The sequence below is a fragment of the Bufo bufo genome, chromosome 2 (genome assembly GCF_905171765.1).
Source record: "Bufo bufo chromosome 2, aBufBuf1.1, whole genome shotgun sequence".
NCBI lineage: Eukaryota > Metazoa > Chordata > Amphibia > Anura > Bufonidae > Bufo > Bufo bufo.
This window is the reverse complement of record NC_053390.1, coordinates 91,649,799-91,675,987: the sequence shown is the minus strand read 5'-3', so window position 1 is coordinate 91,675,987 and position 26,189 is coordinate 91,649,799. Positions and strand designations below refer to the sequence as shown.

At 44.3% G+C, this 26,189-nt stretch overlaps 1 protein-coding gene across 1 annotated transcript in view; it reads left to right on the top strand.

The window, feature by feature from the left end:
• The window catches only part of DEPDC1B (DEP domain containing 1B), a 67,565-nt gene extending 46,247 nt beyond the window's left edge, over positions 1 to 21,318 (top strand). Inside the window, exons 8-11 of the mRNA XM_040420170.1 lie at positions 15,926 to 16,092; positions 19,126 to 19,302; positions 19,387 to 19,572; positions 20,690 to 21,318. Of these exons, the coding sequence (XP_040276104.1) occupies positions 15,926 to 16,092; positions 19,126 to 19,302; positions 19,387 to 19,572; positions 20,690 to 20,851 (692 nt within the window). The 3' untranslated portion in view covers positions 20,852 to 21,318. The remainder of the gene's footprint in view (positions 1 to 15,925; positions 16,093 to 19,125; positions 19,303 to 19,386; positions 19,573 to 20,689) is intronic.
• Positions 21,319 to 26,189: the final 4,871 nt, after the last annotated feature.

Genomic DNA, 26,189 nt, shown 5'->3' with positions numbered 1-26,189 from the left:
TTTTTTTTTTTACAAAGTCTCATATTCCACTAACTTGTGACAAAAAATAAAAAGTTCTATGAACTCACTATGCCCATCAGCGAATACCTTGGGGTCTCTTCTTTCCAAAATGGGGTCACTTGTGGGGTAGTTATACTGCCCTGGCATTCTAGGGGCCCAAATGTGTGGTAAAGAGTTTGAAATCAAATTCAGTAAAAAATGACGAGTGAAATCCGAAAGGTGCTCTTTGGAATATGGGCCCCTTTGCCCACCTAGGCTGCAAAAAAGTGTCACACATCTGGTATCCCCGTACTCAGGAGAAGTTGAGGAATGTGTTTTGGGGTGTCTTTTTACATATACCCATGCTGGGTGAGATAAATATCTTGGTCAAATGACAACTTTGTATAAAAAAATGGGAAAAGTTGTCTTTTGCCAAGATATTTCTCTCACCCAGCATGGGTATATATAAAATGACACCCCAAAACACATTCCCCACCTTCTCCTGAGTACGGAGATACCAGATGTGTGACACTTTTTTGCAGCCTAGGTGGGCAAAGGGGCCCATATTCCAAAGAGCACCTTTCGGATTTCACTCGTCATTTTTAACAGAATTTGATTTCTAACTCCTTACCACACATTTGGGCCCCTAGAATGCCAGGGCAGTATAACTACCCCACAAGTGACCCCATTTTGGAAAGAAGACACCCCAAGCTATTCCGTGAGGGGCATGGCGAGTTCCTAGAATTTTTTATTTTTTGTCACAAGTTAGTGGAAAATGATGATTTTTTTTTTTTTCATACAAAGTCTCATATTCCACTAACTTGTGACAAAAAATAAAAACTTCCATGAACTCACTATGCCCATCAGCGAATACCTTGGGGTCTCTTCTTTCCAAAATGGGGTCACTTGTGGGGTAGTTATACTGCCCTGGCATTCTAGGGGCCCAAATGTGTGGTAAGGAGTTTGAAATCAAATTCAGTAAAAAATGACGAGTGAAATCCGAAAGGTGCTCTTTGGAATATGGGCCCCTTTGCCCACCTAGGCTGCAAAAAAGTGTCACACATGTGGTATTGCCGTACTCAGGAGAAGTTGAGGAATGTGTTTTGGGGTGTCTTTTTACATATACCCATGCTGGGTGAGATAAATATCTTGGTCAAATGACAACTTTGTATAAAAAAATGGGAAAAGTTGTCTTTTGCCAAGATATTTCTCTCACCCAGCATGGGTATATATAAAATGACACCCCAAAACACATTCCCCACCTTCTCCTGAGTCCGGAGATACCAGATGTGTGACACTTTTTTGCAGCCTAGGTGGGCAAAGGGGCCCATATTCCAAAGAGCACCTTTTGGATTTCACAGGTCATTTTTTACTGAATTTGATTTCAAACTCCTTACCACACATTTGGGCCCCTAGAATGCCAGGGCAGTATAACTACCCCACAAGTGACCCCATTTTGGAAAGAAGAGACCCCAAGGTATTCGCTGATGGGCATAGTGAGTTCATGGAAATTTTTTTTTTTTGTCACAAGTTAGTGGAATAGGAGACTTTGTATGAAAAAAAAAAAAAAAAAAAAAAATCATCATTTTCCACTAACTTGTGACAAAAAATAAAAAATTCTAGGAACTTGCCATGCCCCTCACGGAATACCTTGGGGTGTCTTCTTTCCAAAATGGGGTCACTTGTGGGGCAGTTATACTGCCCTGGCATTTTCCAGGGGCCCTAATGTCTGGTAAGTAGGTAAATGACCTGTGAAATCTGAAAGGTGCTCTTTGGAATGTGGGCCCCTTTGCCCAGCTAGGCTGCAAAAAAGTGTCACACATCTGGTATCTCCGTACTCAGGAGAAGGTAAGGAATGTGTTTTGGGGTGTCATTTTACATATACCCATGCTGGGTGAGAGAAATATCTTGGCAAAAGACAACTTTTCCCATTTTTTTTATACAAAGTTGGCATTTGACCAAGATATTTATCTCACCCAGCATGGGTATATGTAAAATGACACCCCAAAACATATTCCCCAACTTCTGCTGAATACGGAGATACCACATGTGTGACACTTTTTTGCAGCCTAGGTGGGCAAAGGTGCCCAAATTCCTTTTAGGAGGGCATTTTTAGACATTTGGATACCAGACTTCTTCTCACGCTTTGGGGCCCCTAAAATGCCAGGGCAGTATAAATACCCCACATGTGACCCCATTTTGGAAAGAAGACACCCCAAGGTATTCAATGAGGGGCATGGCGAGTTCATTGAAAAAAAAAATTTTTGGCACAAGTTAGCGGAAATTGATTTTTTGGATTTTGTTCTCACAAAGTCTCCCTTTCCGCTAACTTGGGACAAAAATTTCAATCTTTCATGGACTCAATATGCCCCTCAGCAAATACCTTGGGGTGTCTTCTTTCCAAAATGGTGTTATTTGTGGGGTGTTTGTACTGCCCTGGCATTTGAGGGTCTCCGCAATCATTACATGTATGCCCAGCATTAGGAGTTTCTGCTATTCTCCTTATATTGAGCATACGGGTAATGAGATTTTTTTTTTCCGTTCAGCCTCTGGGCTGAAAGAAAAAAATGAACGGCACAGATTTCTTCATTCGCATCGATCAATGTGGATGAAAAAATCTCTGCCAAAAAAAGAAAAAGGAGGGGAAAGGCGTCTGCCAGGACATAGGAGCTCCGCCCAACATCCATACCCACTTCAGCTCGTATGCCCTGGCAAACCAGATTTCTCCATTCACATCAATCGATGTGGATGAATAAATCATTGCCGGGATTTTTTTTTTTATATATACAAAGTGTTTGCCAAAGTATATGAACACCGCCACCTCCTCAGCTCATATGCCTCGGCAAACATATCTTTTACTGCAGAGGAGAAATCTCGTCTTGCAGCGCCGCATACACCGACTTGCGTGTAATCTGACAGCAGCACAATGCTTCTGTCCGAATGCACATCAGTGCTGCAGCTGGTCGATCGGTTGGTCCACCTGGAAGGTAAAAAAAACAAAACAAAAAAGAAAAAACCAGGCCGCAAAGCAATAACTTTATTAACTTTAGAACAGAACATATTAACTTTTTTAAACTTTTTTAACTTTTTTACTTACCGGTAATTTTTTTTTTGTTTAGTTTTTTTTACCTTTATAGAACAAACCTCTCCTTCCCCATGGGACAATGTGCAAAGCGCAAATCGCCCAAAGATGTGGCGAAGTACGTTATGCACTTTATCCCAGGTGAAAGGAGAGGTTTGCAGCAGCTGAGAGTAAAAGGGCCCTAATAGCCCTGTGTGCCTGTCCTGTGAGATGCAATCCCTATGCTAGGTGTACCTGTGTGTGGTACTTCCGGAAACACTCTCCATAGCATAGGGCAGGGTGGTCAGCACAGTCAGGACAGAAATAGCGGGTGTCACGCCTTATTCCACTCCTGCTACAGACACGACATCTTTTTCGGGGTGACGGTTGGGTTGAGGTACCAGGAACGACACTGGGGAAATGTCGCTCGTGTAGACGGCTAACTACACTGGGGGATGGGGCCACGGAACCTCCTGGGTAAAGGAGGTTCTCGATGATCTCTTCCTGGAATTTGAGGAAAGATCGTGTTCTCCCAGCCTTACTGTAGAGAACAAAACTATTGTACAGCGCCAATTGAATTAAATATACAGACACCTTCTTATACCAGCGTCTGGTTCTGCGGGAAACTAAATACGGAGACAACATCTGGTCATTGAAGTCCACCCCTCCCATGAGCGCATTATAGTCGTGGACACAGAGGGGCTTTTCAATGACACGGGTTGCTCGCTCAATTTGGATTGTCGTGTCTGCGTGAATGGAGGAGAGCATGTAAACGTCACGCTTGTCTCTCCATTTCACCGCGAGCAGTTCTTCGTTACACAAGGCAGCCCTCTGCCCCCTTGCAAGACGGGTGGTTACAAGCCGTTGGGGGAAGCCCACGCGACTAGTTCGCGCGGTGCCACAGGCGCAAATCCGTTCTAGAAACAAATGCCTAAAGAGGGCCACACTTGTGTAAAAATTGTCCACATAAAGATGGTACCCCTTGCCGAATAAGGGTGACACCAAGTCCCAGACTGTCTTCCCACTGCTCCCCAGGTAGTCAGGGCAACCGACCGGCTCCAGGGTCTGATCTTTTCCCTCATAGACACGAAATTTGTGGGTATAGCCTGTGGCCCTTTCACAGAGCTTATACAATTTGACCCCATACCGGGCACGCTTGCTTGGGATGTATTGTTTGAAGCCAAGGCGCCCGGTAAAATGTATTAGGGACTCGTCTACGCAGATGTTTTGCTCGGGGGTATACAAATCTGCAAATTTCTGGTTGAAATGGTCTATGAGGGGCCGAATTTTGTGGAGCCGGTCAAAAGCTGGGTGGCCTCTGGGACGGGAGGTGGTGTTGTCGCTAAAATGCAGGAAACGGAGGATGGCCTCAAATCGTGCCCTGGACATAGCAGCAGAGAACATGGGCATGTGATGAATCGGGTGCGTTGACCAATATGACCGCAATTCATGCTTTTTTGTCAGGCCCATGTTGAGGAGAAGGCCCAAAAAAATTTTAATTTCGGAAACTTGGACTGGTTTCCACCGGAAAGGCTGGGCATAAAAGCTTCCCGGGTTGGCGGATATAAATTGTGTGGCATACTGGTTGGTCTCTGCCACGACTAAGTCCAAGAGCTCCGCAGTCAAGAACAGCTCAAAAAATCCCAGGGCCGAACCGATTTGAGCCGTCTCAACCCGAACTCCAGACTGGGCGGTGAAAGGGGGAACTACAGGTGCGGCTGAAGTTGGTGACTGCCAATCAGGGTTTGCCAGCACCTCAGGGATTCTAGGGGCTCTACGGGCCTGTCTTTGCGGTGGCTGCGACGGGGTAACTAGTGCACGTGCCACCGTACCAGCTTCAACTGCCCTTCTGGTGCTCGCCACGTCACCATGTTGTACGGCAGTGCTGGTACTAGGTCCAGGGAGGGCTGCGCTGCTGGTGTATGCCTCACCACGTGATCCGGCAGCGACAGCCCCACTCTGCTGCTCTTGAAGCGGATCCTGCATAACCTGTGGTCTAGCGACATGGGGCCGGGTACGCCTGGTGCTGCCAGGGACCTCCACCTCCTCGTCCGAACTTTGGGTCAGAGAGCCACTGCTTTCCACAGGTTCATATTCTGACCCGCTAGATTCATCAGATGAGGGTTCCCACTCCTCATCCGACTGGGTCAGAATCCTGTAGGCCTCTTCAGAAGAATACCCCCTGTTTGACATTTTGGACTACTAAATTTAGGGGTATTCCCTGAGACTACCCAAGAAAAAAAGCAAACCTGTCTTACAAAGGGGAGGCTAGCGAAGTACCGGAGGCCGCTGCGGTTGATAAAAAATATCAAAACTGATTTTTTTATCGCCGCAGTGCGTGTAAAATGAATGTGCAGTGATCAAAAAATATATATTTTTTGTCACTGCGGTGGGGCGGGCGTGGGTGAACGCACGTGTGGGCGACCGATCAGGCCTGATCGGGCAAACACTGCGTTTTGGGTGGAGGGCGAACTAAAGTGACACTAATACTATTATAGATCTGACCGTGATCAGTTTTGATCACTTACAGATACTATAAAAGTACAAATGCTGATTAGCGATACGCTATTCAGCGAATAAAAGTGACTGCGGTGCGGTGGGCTGGGCGCTAACTGACGCTAACTACCTAACCAAGGGGCCTAAACTATCCCTAAAACCTAACAGCCAATACTAGTGAAAAAAAAAAAGTGACAGTTTACACTGATCACTTTTTTTCCTTTCACTGGTGATTGACAGGGGCGATCAAAGGGGTGATCAAAGGGTTAATTGGGGTGCAGGGGGGTGATCTGGGGCTAAGGTGTAGTGTTGGTGCTACTCACAGTTCAGTCTGCTCCTGTGCTGGATCCAACCGACGAAAAGGACCAGCACAGGAGCAGAGAAGCCATATAACAGATCATATTTACTAATATGATCTGTTACATGGCTTGTGATTGGATTTTTTAAAAATCGCCAGCCTGCCAGCCAATGATCGTTGCTGGCAGGCTGGTGACTAACTTGTTCTTTAACTTTTGCCGGCCCGCGATGCGCATGCGCGGGCCGGCTTGGAGCGAAATCTCGCGTCTCGCGAGATGACGCGTATATGCGTGACTGTGCGCAGCGCTGCCACCTCCGGAACGCGAATCTGCGTTAGGCGGTCCGGAGGTGGTTAAGGCTACTTTGACACTAGCGGCAGGACGGATCCGACAGGCTGTTCACCCTGTCGGATCCGTCCTGCCGCTATTTCACCGTGCCGCCGGACCGCCGCTCCATCCCCCTTGACTATAATGGGGATGGGGGCGGAGCTCCGGCACAGCATGGCGAAAGGCCGCCGGACTAAAAATACTGCATGTCCGACTTTTTAGTCCAGCGGCCTCTCACCGCGAACTGCCGTGCTGCGCCGGAGCTCCGCCCCCGTCCCCATTATAGTCAATTGGGACTGTGCGGCGGCACAGCGAAATAGTGGCAGGACGGATCCGACAGGGTGAACAGCCTGTCGGATCCGTCCTGCCGCTGGTGTTAAAGTACCCTAATTTACCATGTTTTGTATTAGAAAATAGGAAAAAGAATTTTTGTGTGGCAGAATTGAAAAAAAGAGATACTGAATTTCACCAAGGTCTTTGGGGTTTTGACATCACAGCGTTCACTATGCACAAAAAATGACCTGACATTCTTATTCTGTGGCTCAATACGAATGTGGCGATACCAAACTTGAACAGTTTTTTGGGGGGGGGGGGGAAATGCAAATCGAGTTGTTGTTTTTTTTTTCGTTTTTTTTTTTTCTATTTCGGCGTTCACCGCTCAAGATCTATTAAGGTGAATAGGATTTTTACTCCCTCCATTTTGAGCTATGCCTCGTGCATAGCTCAGCATGGAGAATGCAATGGCATTCTGCGGGGGCTCTGATTGGAAAGCAGAGGGAACCACATCCCTCTGCCTTCACTCACAGGTGCCACGATCAGCGTTGATCGCGGCACCTAAGGGGTTAAATAACGGGGGCGGCGCGATGGCCGCACTGACAGGGAGCGGCAGGGTGCAGGCTGTATGATGCAGCTGGCACACGTGGCGCCTATGGAGCAAGGTCACTGCAGAGGCGCGCTCCATACACCCGCGGCACATAACGTTGTGTATATATACGGCATTATGGGTTAGGGGGTTAAAGGGGCATTCCCGTCTGGGACATATATGGGATATCTACAAAATTTGGTGTGGGTCCCTCCTCTGTCTTTGAGAACAGGGCCTCATGTTGGGGCCAGCGGAAATAGAGAGGTGGCTACACATGCATGGTTATGCCCATTCCGTTCTATGGGAATTCCAAAAATAGCTTGGCTATTTTTGAAACTATGATAGAAGTGAATGCAGATAGGAACGGGTACCAGAGGTGGGGCCTGCACCTACTGGACATTCATGACATATCCTATGGTTCAGTGTTGTACTGGAGCTTGCTTGGATCCTAATCTCCAAATACAATTTATTTGTGTGTCCTACCTCTGTTAAATAGAGCCATTTCAGTGTGTATATGTGTGGAGGTAGATACAGTGGATATAAAAAAAAGTCTACACACCCCTGTTAAAATGTCAGGTTTCTGTGATGTAAAAAAAGGAGACAAAGATAAATCATTTCAGACCTTTTTCAACCTTTAATGTGACCTATAAACTGTACAACTCAATTGAAAAACAAACTGAAATCTTTTAGGTAGAGGGAAGAAAAAAATATTATATGGTTGCATAAGTGTGCACACCCTTAAACTAATACTTTGTTGAAGCACCTTTTGATTTTATTACAGCACATTATTACAGTCTTTTTGGGTATGAGTCTATCAGTATTGCACATTTTGACCTGGCAAGATTTGCCCACTCTTTGCAAAAACACTCCAAATCTGTCAGATTGCGAGGGCATCTCCTGTGCACAGCCCTCTTCAGATCGCCCCACAGATTTTTAATCTGTTTCAGGTCTGGGCTCTGGCTGGGCCATTCCAAAACTTTAATCTTCTTCTGGTGAAGCCATTCCTTTGTTGATTTGGATGTATGCTTTGGGTCGTTGTCATGCTGAAAAATGAAGTTCCTCTGCATGTTCAGCTTTCTAGCAGAAGCCTGAAGGTTTTGTGCCAATATTGACTGGTATTTGAAACTGTTCATAATTCCCTCTAGCTTAACTAAGGCCCCAGTTCCAACTGAAGAAAAACAGCCCCTTGGCATGATGCTGCCACCACCATGCTTCACTGTGGGTATGGTGTTCTTTTGGTGATGTGCAGTGTTGTTTTTGCGCCAAACATACACTGCTCAAAAAAATAAAGGGAACACAAAAATAACACATCCTAGATCTGAATTGATTAAATATTCTTCTGAAATACTTTGTTCTTTACATAGTTGAATGTGCTGACAACAAAATCACACAAATTAAAAAATGGAAATCAAATTTTTTAACCCATGGAGGTCTGGATTTGGAGTCACACTCAAAATTAAAGTGGAAAAACACACTACAGGCTGATCCAACTTTGATGTAATGTCCTTAAAACAAGTCAAAATGAGGCTCAGTAGTGTGTGTGGCCTCCACGTGCCTGTATGACCTCCCTACAACGCCTGTGCATGCTCCTGATGAGGTGGCGGACGGTCTCCTGAGGGATCTGCTCCCAGACCTGGACTAAAGCATCTGCCAACTCCTGGACAGTCTGTGGTGCAACGTGAAGTTGGTGGATAGAGCGAGACATGATGTCCCAGATGTGCTCAATTGGATTCAGGTCTGGGGAACGGGCGGGCCAGTCCATAGCATCAATGCCTTCGTCTTGCAGTAACTGCTGACACACTCCAGCCACATGAGGTCTAGCATTGTCTTGCATTAGGAGGAACCCAGGGCCAACCGCACCAGCATATGGTCTCACAACGGGTCTGAGGATCTCATCTCGGTACCTAATGGCAGTCAGGCTACCTCTGGCGAGCACATGGAGGGCTGTGCGGCCCTCCAAAGACATGCCACCCCACACCATTACTGACCCAATGCCAAACCGGTCATGCTGGAGGATGTTGCAGGCAGCAGAACGTTCTCTACAGCGTCTCCAGACTCTGTCACGTCTGTCACATGTGCTCAGTGTGAACCTGCTTTCATCTGTGAAGAGCACAGGGCGCCAGTGGCGAATTTGCCAATCTTGGTGTTCTCTGGCAAATGCCAAACGTCCTGCACGGTGTTGGGCTGTAAGCACAACCCCCACCTGTGGATGTCGGGCCCTCGTATCACCCTCATGGAGTCTGTTTCTGACCATTTAAGCAGACACATGCACATTTGTGGCCTGCTGGAGGTCATTTTGCAGGGCTCTGGCAGTGCTCCTCCTGTTCCTCCTTGCACAAAGGCGGAGGTAGCGGTCCTGCTGCTGGGTTGTTGCCCTCCTACGGTCTCCTCCACGTCTCCTGATGTACTGGCCTGTCTCCTGGTAGCGCCTCCATGCTCTGGACACTACGCTGACAGACACAGCAAACCTTCTTGCCACAGCTCGCATTGATGTGCCATCCTGGATAAGCTGCACTACCTGAGCCACTTGTGTGGGTTGTAGACTCCGTCTCATGCTACCACTAGAGTGAAAGCACCGCCAGCATTCAAAAGTGACCAAAACATCAGCCAGGAAGCATAGGAACTGAGAAGTAGTCTGTGGTTACCACCTGCAGAACCACTCCTTTATTGGGGGTGTCTTGCTAATTGCCTATAATTTCCACCTGTTGTCTATCCCATTTGCTCAACAGCATGTGAAATTGATTGTCACTCGGTGTTGCTTCCTAAGTGGACAGTTTGATTTCACAGAAGTGTGATTGACTTGGAGTTACATTGTGTTGTTTAAGTGTTCCCTTTATTTTTTTGAGCAGTGTATCTTTTGGAATTATGGCCAAAAAGTTCAACCTTGGTTTCATCAGACCAAAACACCTTTTCCCACATGCTTTTGGGAGACTTCAGATGTGTTTTTGCAAAATTTAGCCTGGCTTGGATGTTTTTCTTCGTAAGAAAAGGTTTTAGTCTTGCCACTCTACCCCATAGCCCAGACATATGAAGAATACGGGAGATTGCTGTCACATGTACCACACAGCCAGTACTTGCCAGATATTCCTGCAGCTCCTTTAATGTTGCTGTAGGCCTCTTGGTAGCCTCCCAGACCAGTTTTCTTCTCTTTTCATCAATTTTGGAGGGACGTCCAGTTCTTGGTAATGTCACTGTTGTGCCATATTTTCTCCTCTTGATGATGACTGTTTTCGCTGTGTTCCATGGTATATCTAATGCCTTGGAAATTATTTTGTCCCCTTCTCCTGACTAATACCTTTTAACAATGAGATCCCTCTGAAGCTTTGGAAGCTCTCTGTGGACCAGGGCTGTGGAGTCGGAGTCGAGGAGTCGGAGTCGGGGGAAATTTTGGGTACCTGGAGTCGGAGTCGGCAAACAATGCACCGACTCCGACTCCTACTAAATTTAGATTGGATTAATAAAATAAAAAAAAGCAAGTTTAAATGTCCCAATTCACAAAAAGTTATAATTAATGACTTCTCTACTGTAAGAATAAAGACCAATGCATGCAGTGCCTCACGTAACCGCAAAACGAACACGTTAAGTGACCGTGAAGAAGCATGCTTTTCATGTGCTTCACTATATGGCACGCAACGCACAATTAGGAGCTGCAATACTTATACTTTCCATAGTGTTGTGTTACACGCAGCGTCCATGTGTAACCTAGCCTCTCACTGATAAGGGATTAAATAAATTTTTTGCAGGACTAGAGAGTGAGACACTTGTATACGTGAAGGGAATGGAGGGCCAATAGTTCAAGACTTAAGCTGTAAACCATTGGAAAAACTGCTGTCATTTAGCTAAGGCTATAAAAACTTGTAAACTCCGATTGTTAGCTTAAACTTTAAACATGACTATGGGATTCTCCTAGGAAAATCATGTTTTAGAATAAATGCCCCTTCCTGGATCCTCCTTTGTTTTCATTGTGTTTGTCTTTTGCTTAAACTGTGCAATACAGTAGACTGTTGGCTTCCCAGCCAGTAGTCCTGTGGTAGGTTGCGTTTCTTTCCCTCAAGGAATGTATAAAATACATTCGCATATTAATACAGAGGAGTCGGAGTCAGTGAGTCGGAGTCGGAAGTACATAAAACTGAGGAGTCTGAGTCGGAACATTTATCTACCGACTCCACAGCCCTGCTGTGGACCATGGCTTTTGCTGTGGGATGCTTTATTTTTCAATTGAGTTGTACATTTTATAGGTCACATTAAAGGTGGAAAAAGTTCTGAAATGATTTATCTTTGTCTCATTTTTTTACATCACAGAAACCTGACATTTTAACAGGGCTGTGTGGACTTTTTATATCTACTGTATGTATAAAGTCTCCATGACAGCATTGCACCCAACAGATGATTGTGAGGCAAAACTAGGTGCGGGTAAAAAATACAGGACAGGTACATATATTTTCATTATACCTAATCTCTGTGTAGGCTTCACTACTGGTTTTGGGTCACAATAACTGATGGAAATAACTGACCAAATGAAGTGTGAACTCAGCCTAACATTCTTGAAACGAGGTACTAGTCGGAACCGAAGCAGAGTTTGGTTTCAAGTTTTAAAGTGGTTTTCCACTTAAAAAAATAAACTACCTCTCGCTCCTGAACCTAGATTATAAAATACTCACAAGACTACTGGCTACTAGATTAAACAAGGTAATCACCACTATAGTGCATAAAGATCAGTCAGGATTTATACCGGGTAGGTCGACATCTGATAACATTAGGAGAGCGCAGGCCATTGTGCAGATGTGGCAAGGGATAAGCACTGGGCTCTGGCTTCGCTGGACACAGCCAAAGCTTTTGATTCAGTGGAGTGGGTGTACTTAATAGAAGTGCTGCAGAGTTTTGGATTTGGCCCTCAGTTCGTCAAGTGGATGGAGATACTATACCAAATTCCCAAAGCTAATATACTGGTGAACGAGTCGCTCTCAGAGTCCTTCAAACTTCATAGAGGCACTAGGCAAGGATGCCCCCTGTCGCCGCTCTTTTTCGCCATAGCGATAGAACATCTTGCCCTAAGAATCAGGCAGGACCAGGTCTTTAAAGGGGTGTGCATGGGAGACAGAACAGATAAAGTTGGATTATACGCGGATGATCTTCTTTTTATGGATGAACCTGACGCTACGCTCCCCAGAGCGATTGACATAATAGAAAGGTTCGGGGAATACTCGGGTTTGCACATAAATTGGATGAAATCAGCAATTATGCCCCTATGGACACATTCGTGGCCCTTGCAATACTGTAACTTGCTGGTTGTAGACCACTTCAAGTATCTGGGAATTGTGATCACCAGGGACCCACAATTGGCGTATTCATTAAATATAGCACCCCTGAAACCCCTGTTCGTCGATAAATTCAGAATATGGAAGACCCTACCGTTATCAACTATGGGGAGATTAAATCTGGTCAAAATGATCCTCTTACCCAAAGGGCTATACCTCCTAGCGCAGTGATGGCGAACCTATGGCACGGGTGCCAGAGGCGGCACTCAGAGCCCTCTCTGTGGGCACCCGCACTCTGGAAAAAGTCTATGGTGTACAATATGCCTTAGACTTTTCCTGCCATTCATCAGCGCAGGCGCACTATGAACAGCACAGGCAGCGCACTGAATGTAGGCAGGCTATTATGGCTAAATAATAAAGTACATAGAGGATATACTATATTGGACTATAGTATTCCAGGTTAAATTGCTTTGTTGGCACTTTGCAATAAATAAGTGGGTTTTGGGTTGCAGTTTGGGCACTCGGCCTTTAAAAGGTTCGCCATCACTGTCCTAGCGCATGCATGCACACCGGTATCGCAGGGATTCTTTGGTCGCATCCATTCACTGGTAGCTAATTTCATTTGGTGGGAGTCTAGACGGAAACTTTCCCTTAATGTTCTGCAGAGATCCAAGCTAGAGGGTGGTGCCGCCCTGCCTGATTTCTTCCTATACTATTTAGCTGGTCAGCTGAAATTCTTAACCCCCTGGATTCTAATGTCAGAATTGACAAATGCAGAATATTATTTCAGGAAATATGTAAGCATGTCCTCCCTGTGGCCAGTGCTGGAAGGATCACGTTCTGTTCCTATGCGCTTGCTCCCTATACATAAATTGGCTCACCAGGTATGGAGTGCTGCCAAGATGCAATCATTTAAGGATCTCCCGGATGATATACCGATATGGGATAACCCTATGTTTGCCCATCTGAAAGAATTGGAGGGAGTGAATCTGTGGAAGGCCCACGGGGTTCTTACCCTGAGAGACCTATATGTTGGGGGCACTCTATGCTCCTTTTTGCAGATGCAGGAGAAATTTGAACTACCTCGCAACTTTTTCTTTAGGTATCTGCAACTGAGGCACACATTATCAGTTCAATTCGGGGCAGGAGGTCGGAAAATTTCAAAATAGCCCCTAATAGGTGTCCTAAGATCACAGGGTCCGAGAGGTATTATCTCTGTGCTTTATATGCATCTGCTCAACAACCGAATGCTGATTAACCCTCTTGCAGTTGAGGGAAGGTGGAGGAACTCAATACCTTCTCTATCGGCTGATGACTGGAATGAAGCCCTGATGGCTCCAGTAAGGGTCTCTCCATCAATTAATAACAGGCTGATCCAGCTGTTTATTCTGAACAGAAGTTAACAAACGCCCACTAGACTACACAAAATGGGCAGGATATCACACAATAGATGCCATAGGTGCTCGCAGGATGGTGCTGACTTCTGGCACCTCATGTGGGATTGCACGTACTTAAAATGCTTCTGGAATGCAGTAATAGAGGTGCTGACAACTATGGTTCCCACTGCAGTGCCGTTATGCCCAAAAATTTGTGTTCTGGGGATATTAGATGAAGAGGTTTGGGGGCATCACCACAGGGTATTCTTGAGTGAGACTTTATTCTTTGCTAGAAAAGCCATTGCTCTGAGGTGGATGGCTGATAGAGCACCCACACTAGGTCAATGGAAATCATTGGCCAATCACTCTGTGAGTTTGAAAATCTTTTTATTTATTCACAGAAAATATCCACAAAAGTTTCATAAGGTATGGGGAGGGTGCTGCTCATCTCCTTTGACATTGCACAATGCATGTATGTATTCGGTGGCTGATATCGTCCATATGCCGGCTGTATGATGATATGCAGATTTTAAACCAGTCATGCTCCACAGCTTACCTTGAATCGGCTGTGCTGTTTTTTATTGTAATCCGTCCAGCAGTTTTGCAGAAAAACTACTTTTATAAAACCCTGAAGGTGCCCAGAGGGGCGTTATGTTCCCCATTGTGTGCCCAGTAACGCCCCTCTTACAGTGCCCAAAACGCCTTCCTCCAGAATCCCTAACCGCCCACAGCATCTCATCCCTCTCCTCCCCCTCCCTGACGGCCGAGCGAAGTCTGAGGGCTGCGCCAGTGCGATTTGCTGGAGACTGAGGGCAGGAGCTTCATCGTCGTCACTGGGCATGCGCCGAGCCCAGTGACGTCCGAAGCGCGCGCAAGACTGCAAAACTGCTGGACGGATTACAATAAAAAAACAGCACAGCCGATTCAAGGTAAGCTGTGGAGCATGACTGGTTTAAAATCTGAATTTGTGTTATACGAGGTGACAGAATCCCTTTAATGCCTCAATACTCCCGCTGTTTCCTTATGTCTGATCGAGAAAAGATTCCTCTTTAGACCTGATGCAAGATTCTTGAGTTATATTATGATGTCAATGTATCCCCTGCGTGGGATTTACCCCTGCTTTGTCCTGATGTAACATGCCCTACTTGTTAAACTTCAATAAAACGAGTAAAAAAATAAAAATAAACTACTGAAGTTTATTCAACGAACTTACTTGACCTCATGGGAGCCCATACATTCTAATACTGTATGGAGACGGATCACCATATAGTATTATTCTGAAGTTTTGAATGAAGTGACTTCGGATGAAGCATCTAAAGCTCGCTTCGCTCAACTCTAATCTTGTGGAGATGAGTTGGGAGTAACGCCTTAAAGAGGACCGGTCGCCACTCCTGAAATGCCTGTTTTAATAGCTTCATGCATTCCCCATGTAACAATAATTCTGGAGCATTTATTCTTATGTCTGTATGTTGTGCCATTCCTTTTATTACTGTATTTCTACTAAGAAGTTATGAATGAACTGCTAGCAGTCTGCAGTAAGGGTACTGAGGGTTGGTAGGTACCCAGTTGGGTGTGTGTACCTCCACAGTCTTATTCTATCCAATCAGTGCTGCCACTGTTAGACTGTGCAGAGACACACCCAACTGGTTACCACCCCTCTGTACCCTTACTGCAGACTGCTAGTAATTCATCCATAACTTCTTAGTAGAAATAATAAAGGAATGGCACAACATACAGACATAAGAGCAGATGCTCTAGAACTATTGTTACATGGGGAATGCATGAAGTTTTTAAACCGAAATGTCAGGAGTGGTGAAAGGTCCTCTTTAAAGGTGTTCTCCAGGTTCTAGATATTGATGTCAATAGCAGATTCCGACACCCCGCACCCCCACCAATCATCTGTTCCCAGAAGGCACCGGAAATAACACCGTGCCAGAAGCAGAACGCACCATCCACTTTGTAGTTGTTGTGCCAGCATACGGCAGCTCAGCTGTCATACATGGCAATTTCACATTAAAGATGATGTGAGAAGCTATGTGGTGGTGTTTTTTTTTTTTTTTTTAAGTTTAAATTTAGATATATTGTCCAGGCAGCACACAGATTTCCAGTGTAAAGCTGATATAGTTTCTTTTTTCCCTTTTTTGTTTTCTTTCTTTCTTATGTGATTTATTTCTTATGACGTGTTTGTTACCAGAGGTGATAACGTCACTCAGGCCATCTAAGGTACAAAATCTCTTTCTATTCGTTCATTGTGATTTGTCCTGTCACAGGTCTTCTGCAAAAGAGGCTCGCAGCTATTGAAGCTCTTCAGGTTTGCTGTCTACTTCTTCCTCCGGAAAATCGCAGGAAACTGCAGCTGCTAATGAGGATGATGGCAAGAATAAGCCTCAACCGAGAAATGCCACCTCTGTGTGATACAACGGGAAACCGAGCGCTGGTATGTTATTAGAGTCCGGATAATTGAAGCTCCTCGACTGCTGTGCTCAGCACTATAGTGGTCTCCTCTTAGAGAGGGCTGCAACTGCTAACAATGAAGCGTATATGAAATGTTGTGAGCAATCCACTTTGTAACAGTTTGTAAAAGCTTACACAAATACATAGTATTCTAAGCTAAGTACCACACCAAGGCAAAGGGATAAAGCCATGAGAGAACAGTGCCATGTACGGGCTGGGTCCTGAGAAGAAGAATCGTAGTACAACTCACTTAAAGCTATTGGTTTTAGGAAATGAATTCACTTTTGCTTTTCAGAGCAAGTAGAATCTTTAATACTCTCTACCAATGCATTAAAGGGGTTGTCCAGGATTAGAAAAAACATGGCTGCATTATTTCAAAGACGGCACAACCTCTGCGCATTGTATCTGGTATTGCAGCTCGGCTCCATTGGAGTCAATGGACGAAACTGCAATACTGCACACAACCTGTGGACAGGGGTGGTGCTGTCTCTGAAAAAAGGCAGCCATGTTTCTCTAATACTGGACAATCCTATTTAAATATACTTCAGTTGCTATTACTAGAATTTTGAAGTCTGAGATGACATTTTCTATACAGTTATTATTGGTGGCTTAAAATATTGATGCATTTGCAAAATTTTGCCCTAACCTTTAACGGGGTTGTCCAGTTTCAAGGGAAAATCTGACCGCTCAGGGGATCTACCTGTAATAAACAGTAGATGATTACTTATTTGACAGATCGCTCGCTCACAGGTTGGTTCTTCCAGCAGGGCTCTGTTTTGCCAGCTGCTGCAGTAATATCACATCGGCAACACATGACCACCGCAGCCAATTTCTCACCTCTTCAGTGCATCTCTGAAGCTGGTGACTGGCTACAGCGGTGATGTCTGGTGTTGTTGACATGATTTCACCACGGCAGCCAGGGAAAAAGAGCTCTGCCAGGAGAACTGGAGTGGCGACGAGGGATCTATCAGTTAAAGAGCACCTGTCACCTCTCCTGATGTGTCCGTTTTAGTAACTACTTGCATTTCCCATGTAATACCAATTCTGGAGCATCTATTCTTCTGACTCTATGTTGTGTCTGTCCTTTTATTATTCCTGCTAGAAGTTTACAAATAAGTTCCCAGCAGTCTGCAGTAAAGGTACTCCTGGGCGTTACCAGTAGCAGGTGTGTCTGACTCTGTCCAATCAGTGCTGCCAGGGTCAGACACACCCGCTACTGGTAAAACCCATCTGTTATTAATTTCTGGCCTGGTGTGTATAAGGCCAGGAACATGAACCAACTACCCCTAGAGTCCCTAGAGGTCTGCTGTGCCCAGGGTGGCCCCCTGATGGTGGAGGTTCCCTGTCCCCGTACCTAGTGCTAACCGATCCCTGGAAATCCCTACAAAGGAAATTAATATAAAAACTCCAGGATAGACAAAATAAAGAATAACAGGAGCTCTATGTAGATGTCTGTCACCGTTACTCTCTATAGAACCACATCTGTTGGTCACTATTGGTTCCCAACACTAAAAGAAGGTCACCAATAATCCCCGACGCGTTTCGCCTAATAACTTATTAGGTTCATCAGGGGGTAAAATGAATTGTGGTACTTAGCTTTGTGACCAGATACAAAGACCATGATAGTTATTTCACTGCTGGTCCCCAAGAGGAGAAAATGGACCTCTTTCATCCCGCTCAGTGGTGCAGGTGGGAGAAATGGGGGTCTGTCCAGGACCTTTGGACCCAGAAAGCCCGACCCCCTGCCTGGACAGACCCCCATTTCTCCCACCTGCACCACTGAGCGGGATGAAAGAGGTCCATTTTCTCCTCTTGGGGACCAGCAGTGAAATAACTATCATGGTCTTTGTATCTGGTCACAAAGCTAAGTACCACAATTCATTTTACCCCCTGATGAACCTAATAAGTTATTAGGCGAAACGCGTCGGGGATTATTGGTGACCTTCTTTTAGTGTTGGGAACCAATAGTGACCAACAGATGTGGTTCTATAGAGAGTAACGGTGACAGACATCTACATAGAGCTCCTGTTATTCTTTATTTTGTCTATCCTGGAGTTTTTATATTAATTTCCTTTGTAGGGATTTCCAGGGATCGGTTAGCACTAGGTACGGGGACAGGGAACCTCCACCATCAGGGGGCCACCCTGGGCACAGCAGACCTCTAGGGACTCTAGGGGTAGTTGGTTCATGTTCCTGGCCTTATACACACCAGGCCAGAAATTAATAACTAATTTCCCGTACCTATTCATCTTAATGGTTACCGTGTCATTATGTATGTTTTTCTTGTTTAAGGGGCCACTACTCCCCTACTGAGTAATCTCAGCCAACGTAGTTCCTTCACAGTTGGTATATATATACCTATACCCACTCTAATATTTATTAAAGGTATTTTTAACAAGTCACTCTTTTTTCACAAAATGCTCTTTACTTAAAAACTATTGTGACAATTCATCTTATTATACCATCCTTAATACTGATAGTAAAACCCATCTGTACCTTTACTGCAAGGTGCTGGCAATTCATTCATAAACTAATATAAATAACAGAGGAATGGCACAAAGAGCAATAAGAATAGATGCTCCAGAATTGGTATTACATGGGGAATGCAAGTAGTTACTAAAACAGACCTGTCAGGGGAGGGGAGACGTTCTCTTTAAGTAATCAAATATTGTTTATTACAAGTCAATCCCCTTGGCTGTTCGTTTTCCTGTGGAAGCTGGACAACCTCTTTTAACTTCATATTCACACTTTTTTTTTTTTTTTTTTTTTTTTGAGTGTAGCTTTTTACTTTTGATTTTAATACATATTTTGTTTCTTGATGGTTGTGAGTATTCTTCTGATATATCATAGATAAATGGGAAAATATCCAGCTTGGTGATCAGATCACCGACTTCACTGGTCTCCTCTTTATCTATGACCTCAGAAGAATTTCCACCTAAAATGTATTCAGATTATTCTTTATAGAATCCCTTCCAAAGGGACGATGACTCTTTCATCTCTCTGTCATTGTTATCAGATGGTGCAGACCTTTTCTCGCTGCGTCCTTCGCTCTAAGGAGGAGGCGGACCTGGGTGAACTTTTATCCACTAATCTTGTAACCTTCATGATGGACAATTGCCAGGATATTCTGACTGTTCCGACGTCTTTTAAAAACGCTGTGGAAGATTATGTGGCACACCAAAGAAGGGTCCAGGCATGTATTTTTATTTTATTTTTACATAGGACCATCCAGACATAATAAGATTATTTCACTTTTTAACAATTTTTCTGGTTTCAGATAAAATATCCAGGGGCTAACATTGACGGCACGCTTCATCCAACTTTCATCCAGCCACAGGGGACAACACATGAGTATGAATATCAGAAGCTGAGCAAACCTCAAGATCCTGTGAAAGTTGCACTAGAAGAAATTATAACTAACAAGACCTTGTCTTCCAAGGATAAGAAGAAAAAGCTGAAACAGGTTAGTATATTCTTCCTCATATCTATGTGTGTTTCAAGGTACAAACTAATCCACACATCCAGCAGTTATGGAGAACCAGTACATGCCTTCTTGACTGAAGTGTAGTGATTTTATGCCAATGTATAGAAAACATTTTTTTATATTTTTTTGTCATGGTATCAGCACTCCTTCCATTTGACCCAGGTGTATTATATTAGCAAGAGACAGTATAAAGCCTCATTCACACGTCCGTGCTCAAATCCATGAAACGGTGGTCAGTAATGCCTCTGTGAAGATGTCCGTGAAGGATCCGTGCTTAGTCCGCATATCCGTTTTTACCTGTCCATGTGCAATCCATGTTTCACTGACACTGCACAGCTGAAAAATAAATAATTTTCAAAGCATCTCTTCCTAATGATCCGTGAAACACGGATGGCATACGCGGTTTTCAAGGACCCATAGACTATAATGGGCGGGAGAGATCGGTGAACACTAACAAAATAGAGCATGCTCCCGTGTTAAAAACACGGACCCGCAGACCGTGGTAAAATACAGACATTAAAATGAATGGGGTCGTGTGCTGTCTGTGGAGAACACGTAGAGCACACATACGTGGAACACTGATGTGTAAATGAGGTGAGACCACATTGAGAGGTGACCCTTTGAGATCTGTTCACATCGGGCAGTACTGCATGTTGGCTGTTGCTGTTGTGGTGCTGTACCTTTTACTTGATGAGGCAGTACAATTAAGCAGTCAATGACAATTCTTTTAGACTGCAGGACAAGGATAAGCAGCTTTGACAGTGACTGTGGACCGCTGATATCTAGCTGGGTGAAGGATAGGGTTATCTGGAGAGTTCTGATGTCACTTCCTATCTAAAGAGAGCAGTTTCATAGAAAATGGCAGCAACATATAAATTAAATTTTGAAATCATCACATTAAAGAAAAGTGAGAAAAAAAAATCCATGCACTAATGATGGTTATTTTGAAATCCGACAAAAACGTATATCACAGGCGTGTACAGCAAGTTCAGACCATTTACGTTCTATATGCCAGGTCTGCTGTAATCATCATCCTAACTGCAGTATGGGGCTGTGCACCTTAGTGGTCTTGTTAATTTTATTTTTGGTTCTTCAGTTTCAGAGAGCTCACCCTCAAATCTACAAGGAACGTTTCCCAACGCCAGAGAGTGAAGCTGCTATATTTCCAGAGAAAACGAGCCTAAAATCTCAGCTATCCTTTTTCACCCTAAAACGGCCTTTCCAGTCGTTTCAGAGGACACGAAGCTTTCGCATGTAAAAGAACTCTCTGATTCCACCTGGAACAGAGGTGACGGTTTACAATGTATAAAGATACTTTACATGCCAAGACACGAGATAGGATGACCACTTATCAGTATTTTATCTATTACAATAGGTCAGTTGTTAACATGAACTTAAATGTTGTTATTCGGCAAACATTTCAAGACTTTTCCCCTTATGGACAGTGTTTTGTTTTTTTATGTGACTACTGAAAATGTAAAATTGACTGAACATTATTCTCGGGGGAACATTTTAAAACTTGACTAAAAAAGGTTTAAAATTATGTACGTACTTGAATTTCTTCAATACACTGGATGACTGAAAAATGAGGTAGCACTGTATATAAACCTTCTGATAATTGTCTTTATCTACAATCAGTTTAGTGTCAGAAAATAAACCATTTTTTAATGATTAGTAATATTTAATATTTTTGCAAAAGTGTCATTTAAATTTTTTTTATTTTTTTTTTATACATTTTTACTTTTTATATAATTAGACTGTAATAAAGCAATATAAAGTGAAGCTCTATCTATTGATTAAAGAAGCACTCAAGCAATTTTTGTTTATGTGTAATGGTAACTCACCGGCAGTATTCTAGCAGTGTAATTTGTGAAATCCCGTCTCAGTTGTATCTGTACGTTTCGACTCCTTTCACTATGGGCAGCTGTGTCATGCAACCATAGTCGGTTGACTTCCTGTGATCTACAGTTTTACATAACCGCCTATCAAATCCCCCCCCCCCCTTCCAATTCTTACCCCCCTCCCCAACCAGCTCCACCCTCCTTGTTGTATGTGACCTATCTACAATGTGCTGCTGAAGATCTCACTCTGCCCTAACAGACAACGGGGGACGTTTTATTAAAGCTTTTATGTCACTTGTGGTGTTAAAAAGTCACAAATTATGGCACATACCGTATTTATGTCATAATTTGCCATTTTTTCCGCTTCTTGGCATTTTTCTAAAGTGGAGAGAAATGGGGAGGAACATAGTGGGCAGAAGCAATTATAAAACTCCCCTGACTCACACTGCCTGATTACTATCTGCAAGTGTTGTGTGTAGACTCTCCAGTGTATGTCTATGAAATGCAGCTTCACACTGCTCTCCTGGTCTCCTGCTTGTAAGAGCTGACAGGAGTATAGCTATCATAAGCAGGAGACGGGGGAGGCAGGCTGCAGTTGCATCACATAGGAATACAAAGAGACTCTACAGCGTGAGTTACGAGACAGCAGTTCTATATCCCTAATTTATTACTGGTGGTCCTTAGCTGGGACAGCGTACAAGACTCTGCCCCCTGTGTGATAAGACTCACCCCACTCTGTCTCTAAAGATCCAGAAGCATAGTGCGGAATGTTGACTGACTTGGGGAAACCTGATGAGATGAGATGAATAAATCAGCATGGTAGACCCATCAATGGTGCATCAGCTATAATAGGAACACACAAGGCATACACATGAGCCCCTGGATTTCTCTTTAATAATAGCTAGTCTGCACCATACAGGCAAACAATTGTTGGAGTGCTTCTTTAATATTGACTAAATAAAGCAGGACAGCACATAAAAAGCACAGTTACTTTGTTCTGTCATCTGTTAATCAAGAGTGTCTGATAATCCAGAATTTGTTTCTAGCACAAAACTTTGTTTTCTGATCATAGATTACTGTTTCATTTCTGGGGGTAAAATATCCTTTATGAAGGGAGTTCAAAATGAGATGTATATACTTTTCTATTACCAGTTAATAGTCTGGTAACTATCAGGTCCCGATACAGAGACCTATAATAACACAATGATCTGTTCATACCACTGAGTCATCCAAATGAAATCTTCAAATATTCATAACGGTTAGTGTACAAATGTCTTGCACAGAGGCGGATGGTGCAGTGCATCTTCATCTTAATGTCTCGATGATGTATAGTCCTATATTGAATTCTTTAAAGGGGTACTCCAGGGAAGATAAATATTAAAATGCTGAAAAAACGTATTATAAATAAACTCTTAAATGCCTTTAATTGTTTATAATGGCTTGTTTTATCTAGGGGACAATCAGTGTAAGTGAGTTAAAATGGTGTCTCTCAGATTTAGGAGCATGAAATCCGTCCTCCTCGAGACACGGAGAAAGCAGAGCACAGACTGCTGGTATCAGCACTGTGAAGCTGTATATTATGTGCAGATGACAGCTGAGATAACTGCTCAGATGTGTCCCTGTGCTTCAGAAAGGAATTTACCTCATCCCGTACTCACCGGCTGAGGTCTAGGAATGAGGACCAGACACTCTGCTGTAGGGGAGGAGCGTCATTAGAAAACATTTCAGCTTGTGAGTATGGGATGAGGTAAACTCCTTTCTGAAGCACAGGGACACACCTGAGCAGTTATCTCAGCTGTCCTCTGCACATAATGTAGAGTTTCACACTGCTGAGACCGGCAGACTTTACTCTGTGCTCTGCTTCCTCACACAGGCCGTCCTGCAGTGTCTCGAGGGGGATGGATTTCATGCTCAGAAATCTGAGAGCCACCATTTTAACTCCTTCACTTATTGTCCTCTAGACAAAACGAGCTATTATAAATAATTAAAGGCATTTAAGAACATGCTTTTTTGAGTATTTTCATTTTTATCTTTCCCAGAGAACCCCTTTTTAAGGTGGGTTTACACGGCCTGCTTGTCGGGCAGAGTATCAAGGGCTAATGTTTCTATGAATGCTCCTTCCCCATAATCTGCACGTTTAAAGGTGCAGCCAATCACCCGATGAATGAGTGAAACGCTCGTTTTTCGGGTGAAACAGTCATTAATGAAGGCAGGTAAATTATCGTTTCTGGCCAGCAGATCGTGCCGTCTAAACAATCTTCTGCTGCCCAGAAACAATGCAGCTCTATGAGGAAGAGTGATGGCAGCAGTGACCACTCGTTCTCATATTGTGGAGGGGATCACTGCGTATAAATGCAGATCTTCACCCCCACTGAACGAGCAGCCAGTTGTCTGGAAGAAGCGCTTCCTTCCTGATAATCGACTGCTCCTCTGGCCGTGTAAATCCGCCATTACTTCCCCGTTTTTTGGCTGAAGGTAAACTGATCACTTTTGTCATGTATGTCTACACCTGCATAAGGCAACATAGCTACTCTGAATTATATCGGTGTGTTGCTATTTTACCCTGTTCAGGCACAGGCCTTCATTCTCATATCCTAGGACAATGGTTTACCTTTGATCATATGGGCATAAAACACTGCAGGCAAGTTACCCTTTGAAAGCTAATGTGTGCAATGCTGTAGATATATAGGCTTGTATTGCATATGGCATTGGGATGCAGACCCATACATCATGCTCTTCATTTTTTCTCTGGTTCATTTTAAGACTTGATAGCATTAAAATTGTGTTTCTTGAAAAACTACAATAAATATGACTATGATATACTTTGTGAGACTTACAAAGTAAATAATTTCTTTTATAACTATATACTACTGAAAATGCTGCTTTCATGAAACTGGGAATGCAAGACCTCCACAGAATTACCTGGGTTGTCTGAGACTCAAATATTGATGACCTATCCTCAGGATAGGTCATCAATATCTGATTGATAGGGGCCCATCACTCAGCAGATCAGCTGTTGAAAGGGGACGCTGCACATCGTCCTTTATGCAGTTCAGTCGTATTCCAGTGAATGGGGCTAAGCTGCAGTATCATAATATGTGCAACGCTGTGCTTTGTACGCAGTGAAGAGGCTGCAGTGGTTGTCCGAGCACCCTGGACCCTTCAGACAACAGATCCGAGGGTCCCGGGAGTCTGACCCCCCCCATTGATCAGATATGGATGATTTCTACTGAAAATAGGTCCATCAGTATTTGAGTCGCAGGCAACCCCTTTAATTATTTTGTCATTTCTGCTTTTGATATTCGGCGCCACTTATTCTAGAAGGGCCATACTATGTCCATAGAGAATGTTAATATACCTGCTGATGAGATGGCAGGGTGCTTTTTTGCATTATTATTATTATTATCAATGATTCTGATAATGGATGTTTGTTTTTTTCTTTGTCAAGTGGGAGTAAATAATAAGTGTTAGAGACAATAAAGTACAAAAATTGTTACTTTAATTTCTATGTGTCATACATGGAATTAATCTTGACCCGCATCCCTCTTTTTCCTCGTACCAGTGTAGAGTAATGGGTGGGGCTTAGACTATTTTCTATCTGGAAAGTGTTTTGCTGCAGCTGAAACCTCAAATCACTGTTTTGTCTGGAATGGAGAAATACTCTTTTCTCTGCTAGCTTTTTTGAATAAAGTCCTTGCAGACTGAGAAATGCTTTTTTTCTAGTTCATCCCTCATGACAGCACAACAGGAGGATGCTCCCCTTTGACCTTCTTGGGACAGGAAACAGAGAGGTTAAAAAGGTCCCTCCCACCTCCACTCACCAGTGTTCTTCCTGTCCTATTCCTGGAAGGACGCAGAGAGGTTCCCTGCTCTAGGGTTGAAGAGATTCTACAAGAACTTTTAGGGCCTAAGGCTGGCACTAGGATCGGGGGGGGGGGGGGGGTGTCGGGCCTCCCCTTCCAGGTCTCAAATAGCCTTGCTAAATCCTCTCTGGGTAGAGGTCTTTTAGCAGCCCGGAACCCACCTGGTGGTGCATGGCTTGCTGCCTGACTCTGTGGAGCCCAAGCCTATAGGTGGGTTCTCTGATGGCCTGTGTTAGATCGTTGGGTTCATCCTCATCCTTCCTACCGTATAAGTGGCCTTGCCAGTACCTCTTATGCGGAGGTCCCTGGCTTGCTCCTAACCCTGATGAAATGGGTAATGCAGCTGGTGGTTACCTCACTATGGATGGCTATGGGTTAATGGAGCTTAGATCTGCTGTTCCTTAACCCTGCCTCTGGGCATGTGGAGTTCAGCAGGATCGCGCCTCAGTGTGCCTGAAAAAGTCAGCAGCTGGAATGGGGCCTTTTCTCCTCTCCTTACCAACGCTGTGTATGCAGGTGTTGGCAGAAGCTGCGTGACAATATTGGTGCTTGCTTTGGCGGCACATACTCCAAGATTGGTAAGTAAACCAGGCAAACTACTTGTCAGGTAAGTAAGGCTACTTTCACACTAGCGTTCGGGGCTCCGCTTGTGAGCTCCGTTTGAAGGGGCTCACAAGCGGCCCGGAACGCATCCGTACTGCCCTAATGCATTCTGAGTGGATGCGGATCCGCTTAGAATGCATCAGTCTGGCAGCGTTCAGCCTCCGCTCAGCAAGCGGACACCTGAACGCTGCAGACCCCAGACGGACCCGCTCTGAACGCAAGTGTGAAAGTAGCCTAAACTAGACATGTGTTTAACCAACTGGATTGCCTCAACAGTTCTAATTACTTT